This window comes from Gavialis gangeticus, unplaced genomic scaffold (genome assembly GCF_001723915.1).
Source record: "Gavialis gangeticus isolate Ggan-Ray unplaced genomic scaffold, GavGan_comp1, whole genome shotgun sequence".
Classification (NCBI taxonomy): Eukaryota; Metazoa; Chordata; order Crocodylia; family Gavialidae; genus Gavialis; species Gavialis gangeticus.
Genome location: NW_017729024.1, coordinates 108,617,652 through 108,625,721, shown reverse-complemented (window position 1 = coordinate 108,625,721; position 8,070 = coordinate 108,617,652). Strand labels below are relative to the sequence as shown.

Genomic DNA, 8,070 nt, shown 5'->3' with positions numbered 1-8,070 from the left:
ATTTTTGAAGTTTGTGACCCTTTCTTGCAACCCACGGGTTGAAAAACACTGTTCTAGAGGGTCTTGCCCCTCCACTTGGAGTCAGACTTGGGGCCAGGAAGGAAGTTTACCTGCTGGTGGGACTGGTACGGACTGTGGGCACTTTGCCTCCTTCTGTAGTAGGGGGTCTGGCCCTCTACCCGGGATCTCTTCAGCAGGGAGACCATAGCCACTAACGTCCAGCTTCTGTAAAAAGTTGTTCATATCTATTAACAGTCTAACAGTTATTTGTCTGCATTTCACAGAAGCAGGGCATTGGCCACCACAGCCCCCATCTTTTTCCTGTGGCAGGTCTGGGTACGGTGTTGCGTGAGTGGCAACTCGCAGTAGTTTTACAGAGGTCAGGGGATGAATCTGCAGGGCTGGCTGGACATGGGCTGGCCTGAGGGACCTCATTCCAGTCCCCTGATCCAGGCAGCCAGGGGCACTGAGGGCTACAAACACTGCTGCCTCTTGCCTGCACCCCCAGTGCTGGCTCTGGCCTCCACTTCCCCAGGCCTGGGACACAGCCAGCCCAGGCTCCAGCGCTGAACCCATACTGCAGTCCCGCCACGCGCCTAGGGCAGCCCCAGTTCGGCGGGGTACACGCGCAGCCGCCTCGGCCCTGGAGGCGCCTGTGGCCCCACCCCCTCGCGGGAAGTGGCGGGCCAGCAGCTGAAGCGTGGGGGGTGAAATGCGCATGCTTACGGCCGGGCGGGTGAATTCAAACCTTATTCCCCCCGCCCCTTCCCCGTTGCCGGTTGCGCTGACGTCACCACGCCGCGCGTCCTTCTCCCTGCAGTTGCCGACACCGCCCGCGGAGGAAACGAAAGAAATAAAGTTTTGTGTCTTGGTTCACGCCACGGCTCTTGGGCTCGGGTCCCCCGGCGCGGACGGGCGCGCCGTGCCCTCCTTCTTCCTGCGCGAGGCAGGGAGCGACTTCCCCGAGGGAGATGGCTTCAACATACAAGGAGCCGGCGTCGCGGGTCGAGGAATTGGAGGAGGAGCTGCGCCAGTGCCAGGTATCGAGGCGGGAGCGGCGTGTCGGAGCCTGCCGAGGGGCCGCCACCGTCCAGTCCCTGGCGGCTGCGGCGCATGCAGCGGCCGAGCTCAGCAGCACCTACGGAAGCATGGGGCATGCCCAGTCGCAACACTGCCTCGTTGGGCGTGGAGCATGCGCAGTGAGAGGTTGGGGCTAGGCCACGCCCCTCCCCCGTAGGGCTGGGTTGCCCGTGCCCCTGGTACCCAGGCGCCCCTTGTAGGGATGGGGACCACTGGCTAGATCCAGGGCATGGGCAGAAGAGTGCTCTCCAGGGAAACGGTTGTGCACCACTGCTGCTTCTGTTCCACCAGGCGGGTGGCAGCAGTGGTGGCAGCCCTACCTTGGAGGGCAATTTCCACCATGGCTGGGGTGGGAGGCAGTGGGTTGGGAGTGAGGGGCACTGGGTCAGGACTGTCTATCAATGTTTACAAAAGGGTTGTGGTACAAAAAAGGCTGAGAACCCCTGTTTTAGCTAGGAACTCCCTGGAGCATAGGCACACCCCAGTCAAAAGTCCCCAGGCTTGGCTGCAGCTTGGTTTACAGTTGTTCATGGGCCAGTGGGAGCAGAGAGGCCTGTCTTCCTTCTTTCAGACTAGACTATGGGGGGCTGTGATTAAAAAATGGGATGGATCTGGGTAGATTCACCTTCACATGTTTGCTGTAAAGCACATGAGAGAGGGTGGTTGGGTGCCCACTAGGCTTTAAGACCAGGAGATGCTGAACCTCTGCAGCACTGTTGATGGTGTTTCATGATGCATCTCTTTACATCAACTTGCATTCCACCACCACTACTTTGAAGCTGTATGGAACACCTAACATTCATGAAGCGGTACCCAAGTTCTGCACAAACCCAAAAAAACCAAAGCCATGAATAGAGGAATTCAGCTATGCTTGTGTACGATAGCCATATAGCCTTGGAAATAGGCACCAGTCCGAACAATTAGAGTTCCAAGGGACCTCAGGAGGTCATCTAGTGCAGTGGTTCCCAACCCTTTTTTTTTACCGTGGCCTGGCAGGAGCGGGACAGGGTGTGCAGAGCTAGCTGCCTCCCTCCTGGGGCTCCCCCGCCGCCCAGCTTTAACTTCGGAAGCTCAGCTGTGACCCCGGAAGCTGCTTGCTTAGCTGGACACACGGGGCTCCAAGCAGGGGGTTTGTACCATGACCCCACAGCCAACCTGTCGCTACCAGGCTGTGGCCTGGTGGTTGGGAGCTGCAGATCTACTCCAACTCCCTTCTCAAAGCAGGACCATCCCCAACTAGATCATCCCAGTTAAGCTTTGTCTAGCTAGGTCTCAAAAAACCTCCAAGGATGGAGCTTCTACCACCCCTCTGGGTAATCTGTTCCAGTGCTTCCTGGTGAGAGAGTTTTTCCTATTATCTAACCTAAACTTCTGTCTGTGACTTGATGTCACTGTCTGTTTTCTTAAGGTGTGCCTTCAGTGTGTCCTTGTAGCATTTCCTTTGGCCACAAGATCTCAGGCTGTTACTAAGCTGGAAGTAAAGCACTGGTTTTGGGAGTCAAGAATCAGGGCTTTGCACACAATGTCCTATCTACTGAAGTTGGTGTTTGGGGATCACAGACTCCATGCTGGTAACTTTGGATTCTGTCAGACCAGGTTGGGCAAAACCTGCAGCCCAAGTGATACAGCAACCTCTGTGGGTGGTATATGTTGGATCAGGGAGGACACAGGCAGGACGGTAGCAGATAGGGCAGAATGCAGAGCATCTTTGGGGAGGGTGCCGGGATAATTTGTGGCATGTCTGCCAAAAGAATTGGTCCCCGCTGCCCTAGATCACACATGATCTTGAATCTATTCTGTTTGGTATTATCAAAGTGTTAGTAATGTAAGATTTCCCCACAGCAAGTGGCTTTGGGCTGGGATGGGAGTAGGTGTTTGACCTTGGGGGTAGGTTAGGCACTAGTTTTCCAGCATGTTCTTTCCATTCCGTGGCATCATTTTACAGAACTTTGCTGGTCAGATCTTGTCAAGCCGTTGTGACTATCAGGCTGTCATACCTGCACCGAGAGAATCCTTTTCATACCTAGTGAAAGCTGGTATTGGGTCAAGCAGCATTAATGCCTACCCCATCCTATGTCCCCCTAGTGTAGGAGGAGATGGCTTTTGGAATCCTGGCTTTCTGCAAAACTTGGTTGCGTAGGAGAAGAGAGTTGGAGGGTCTGTGGAGTTGATTATAGTGACAAAGGTTGTCTAGAGATGTTGGGGGGAAAGAAGCATTCAGAGGATTCAAGTACTTAAAATTCACTGAGCTTTCTACTGCCATGAACATACAGTGGGAGAAATATGCTGAGAGAAGACTGCTCTATTAAGTTGCTGGCTGAGCAGGAGTTACAGTATTAATAAAACTGAGTTATATCTGTATTATACATCAACCTGAGTCATTTAACATCAGTTACTTTCATAATGCAAAAAAAGAACAGTGAAAATAAGCAGTACGCATAGAGTTTCTAAATCACACGGATAATGTAACTTGGTGTTAGGATACATAAAATATGGTCATTCAAAAACACAAATGGTAGTTAAGCATCTAACTCCCATTTGTGCTTTGGAGAATTTTTCCACTTCAGACTATGTACTCATTCTGTTTTTTAGAGTAAATATACTTGTATTGCTCCCTTGTTGAGGCAATTGTAACTGTAGTGAGGTCAATGGAAAAAAATAAGATTTTTGATATGGGATAGCTATGGACTTACAGCTAATACACATTCAGCTTTCAGTAGGACTGTTTCAACCCAAAATTTCCCCACCCCAGCAGAGCAAAAGGCCAGAAGAAAGCACTTCTTGTATGAACTACATACAGCAGTGATCTTTTAAAGTTAATTTGCTTCATTTGTTGGTTAGAACATGTTAGAACTTCTTGTTAAAACAGAATGGATGTACCCATCTCTCTTGTCTACAGCACTATTCAACACCACTCAAATCAATCAAAAAAAAGACCATCAGTCATTATAAATAGTGATTTCCCTTTTCCCAGTGGATCCCTTAGAATGTTCTTTTACTTAATACTCATCCACTCATAAATTTAAAGAGACAAGTATTTAAATCTGTCTATCTTAGTCATAGAGCTGAAAGGGACCACAAAGTCATTTAGTCTGACCCACTATTTTAGGCAGAATTATCCCTGTGTAAACCATTTCAGGCAAATGTTTGTTTAATCTGCACTTAAAATTTTCCATTGACAGACATAACCACAACCTCTTTAGGGTTATTTGTTCCAGTACCTAACCATCCTTATAGTTATACAGTTCTTCCTAATATCCAACCTAAATCTTCTTTCTTACAATTTAAGCCCATTGTTTTGCCCCATCCCCTGTGGATATGAAGAACAATGGATTGACATCCTCTTTATAACAACTCTCTTGCTTTTTTTTTTTAATTGGAAGATTCTTTGTCAAATTCCTTCTCCCACTCCTTGCCCTCCCCACCCCCTTATGTAATACTTTCCAGACCTCTGATTATTTTTGTTTTTTTTTTTCTGCCAAAGTGTAATGTCTCAAGCTGGACAGGTGAGACTTTAGCAATGCTGAATACAGCAGAAGAATCACTTTTCATGACTTGCATACAGTACTTTTACTAATTCATTCCAATATACTATTAACTTTTTCCAGCAATATGCCACTGTCAACTCATTTGGCTTGTAATCCATTGTGCTTCCAGAATCTTTTCTGTAGTACTGTAGTCTAGTTAGGCATCCCATATTTTGAACTTTCCTAAGTTCAAAATTTTTAATAGTTTGTAATAAAAGTTTTAATTCTGTTCTTCATGCTTGCCCTTTTTCCATTCTGTTAATCTCTTTTCAGGCCAGTTTTCTAATATTTGTAGATAAACTTGAATGCTTATCCTGTCCTCTAGACTACAGCAGAGGTTTCCAGACTTTTTCTTATTGTGTCCCCCTTTCCAGATGCACTAGCCCATGTAACCCTTAACAGCATATGTTTTATATTTTACCCCCTTAAATGCCAATTATTATAATGAAAATTAAATTTGCCATTACACAGTTTCTCCTGTGTATCCCCCAGAGACGTCTTGCGTACCCTCAGGGGTATGTGTACCACAGTTTGGGAACCCCTGCTCTAGAGTGTCTGCTGTTACACCTAACTTTGGTGTTATGGTTGAAAATGGGGGTTGGTGGTGCATGCTGGTGGTGCATGTTAGTTCATAGAGGAGATAAGAAACCAACAGTAGACAATTTCTGATGAAAACATTTTTCATTGTTCCTTCCCCTTAAGAAACCAGCTCTAGTATGCTGTACCAAGGAGTATTCAATCTTCATTTATGTAGTTTTAGGTCTTGCCTATTCAGAATTATTTCTGGATAGTTCTAGAATGGATGCTCTTATTCTTGAGCAAATGAGCCTACATCCACTTGAGCAAATTGGCTACATCCACTTTGGAAATGAATTAAAATAAATCTGAATAAGACTTCTTAATTTGGAATTGGAATCCCAGTCCTGGAATTAATGAGAACTGGTTAATCTATTGTAAAATTTGCACCGTCTTAGTTGAGATTTTGTTTAATTTGTATGCAATATTTTGGAATATGTATATCAATAGGATGAAATTTATAGTATCAATGTTCCTGTTCTCTTCATTTCACTCCAAATATGTAGGTTCTGACCTTTTAACCATCTATATAGACTTGTCTTCAAGAAAATAAGACTGTTTAAAATGAATACATTTTTAATGTAAATTTGTTTATGGAGTAATTATCTCATAGTTCCCCACACAGTGAAAAGAAAGTTGGAAGTAGAAGCATGGTTAATGCCTATATATATATATCAAGTATAGTCTACTCATCCATTTTGTTGAGTTACATTCCCATCTATCTTCACTGCTTCTGGAGTTTCAAATGGGTATGGTATTCTTCAATTCTTGCTCCAAGTTGCTAATATTGCTGTGTTCTGTTAAGTAGTTACGTTCTATGCCAGGGGGTACAAAATGACAGATCTGTCCGGCACCCGGACTCCATTTTCCCAGCAGCCCCTATCCATGTTGCTGCAGCCGGTTTCCATGGAGGCCTCGGCACCAGCAGTTCAGGGGGCCAGGGTTTCCATGGAGACCAGCACTGGCAGGGCGTGTGGCTGGGTGGGGAGCTGTTCCATGGCTGGGGCTAGGATCTTGCGGTGGTGACATCATGGTCCGGAGCGAGGGCAGAGCTGTAATCTGTTGCCTGCATGCTCCTGCCCTTATTAACTCCCCTAAAACGGTCTGAGCTACTTACGGCAACTTCAGTTGGGAAACGGCTATTTGTCTGATGGGCTCAGTAGACAGCTACAACTTTTGGACCATCCTTAGTGCTGTCAGTGTTAGGTAGCAGTCTCTGCTTCGTGGCTACAGAAGCAGATACAGTGTGAAGGAGAAGAGTGCTGAAATTGATGGCTGCTAGTCAATTTTACAGAGGCAATAATAGTCTTCAGTTTCAAGGCTACTATTAGCAGAGAAGCTGACTAGCAGCTGATTGATTAATTGAGTCTGCCAGCCCTATGAATGGCAAGGTATTTGTTCTGTCAGGAGGTATAACAAAGTGTGAACAGTTGAGCACATGCTGTGTTTGCATGAACTAGCTGGCATGGTTAATGTGGCTTAAGCAATTCTTTTTAATATTGAGCTCAATGGGAGATGGTGGATGGCTTGTGCTGTTTGTATGATTTAAATGGCTGCCCTCATTAGCTGTGGGCATCGTAAATAGCTTTGGCTGTATATCCCAGCTAGGAAATTTTCAGATGGAGCAACTTTCCTAAATGGAAATGCTTGTTATCAAAACTGTAATGTTTCACAGGAGCATGTTGGTTTAGATGGAACTTTTGATAGAGAGCACAAATCCAGGGCTTTCAGGATTCTGGAAGAGCATGTTTTGTTTCTAAAATGCCGAAATGTTCCCTTGCAAAAATATGTTTCTGAAATACAATGTTAAGGATTTTTTCACTTTCATGAAATATTTTGAGGTTTTGCTTCTTTGCTCTGATTTGGACACAAGTGACATAAAACTTCAGTTGGAACTGGAATAAAATGCTCAGACACCTCTAGTCCCAGGATGCCTTCTCAGGTGTGATTAACTCGGCAGTTTTAAATTTGCGACCCTTTGCCTAATAATGGTTGCATCTCCCCTTCAAGTGTCTAAGTGGGAGGAAATCAGTAGTATTAGGTTGGAAGAATTAGCAGTGTCCGTGGGCCAAGATATGGGATAGTTCTGCACATGTTAATTCTAGAACAAGAAGCTTTATAGCTATGTTGTAAAATAGCAGGGGAGCTATTTAGCTCCCCTGGGTAGCAAAGTACATTGGGTCCAGTGTAGTGCTTTGCTAATGTGGGTATATTGCTTCTGATTCCAGAGCTAATCTGCAGAGAGCTAGCCCATGCAGCCCTGCATGGTACTGCTCTGCACCCTGTAGATCAGGGGTAGTCAACGTTTTTTGGCCGGAGTGCTGAAAAACACCACAATGCCTACCTCGGAAGGTGCTGGAGTGCTGGCATGGCAGAAAAAAAAGATGAGGGCAAGGGGTACATGGCAGGATGCCCTGCTTGTGCCCTGTGCCCCCCTCCCAAAGCCCCTGCCCCCCAGCCCTACTGCCCCTTGCCCCCAACCCAAAGCCCCTGCCCCACAGCCCTACTGCCCCTTGCCCCCACCCAGAGCCCAGTCCCACAGCTTGGGCTCTGTGGCTGCCAGCAGCTACCCCGGCTCTGGGTAGTTGCTGGAGCCCGGGGTGCTTCCAGCAGGGCTTGCAGTGTCCCAGCTGGCTGCTGGGAGCAGCCCGGGATCCCTGCTGGCAGCAGCGCCCCAGAGCTGGGACCGGCTGCAGCTGGGAGGCTCCAAACAGCTGTGCTGGGCTCTGGGCTCTGGCATCAGCTGTGCACCAGTGCGTGTAGCTGTGCTTCGGAGTGGGCGGTGGGAGAGGGGCCTGAGGCAGCACAGACCTGGTCTCTCCCCTGCTCCCAGCACAGAGGTGATGAGCCTGGTGCAGCTGTTTGTAGCCAGCCTGGGCTCTGGGCA

General features: G+C 47.4%; 1 protein-coding gene across 5 annotated transcripts in view; it reads left to right on the top strand.

Annotated features, from left to right (window-relative positions):
* Positions 1-327: 327 nt before the first annotated feature.
* The window catches only part of CNTLN (centlein), a 474,592-nt gene continuing 466,849 nt past the window's right edge, over positions 328-8,070 (top strand). For all 5 annotated transcript variants that reach the window (XM_019517543.1, XM_019517544.1, XM_019517542.1 and 2 more), the window contains exon 1: positions 328-1,040. In XM_019517543.1, the coding sequence (XP_019373088.1) occupies positions 972-1,040 (69 nt within the window). In that variant the 5' untranslated portion in view covers positions 328-971. The remainder of the gene's footprint in view (positions 1,041-8,070) is intronic.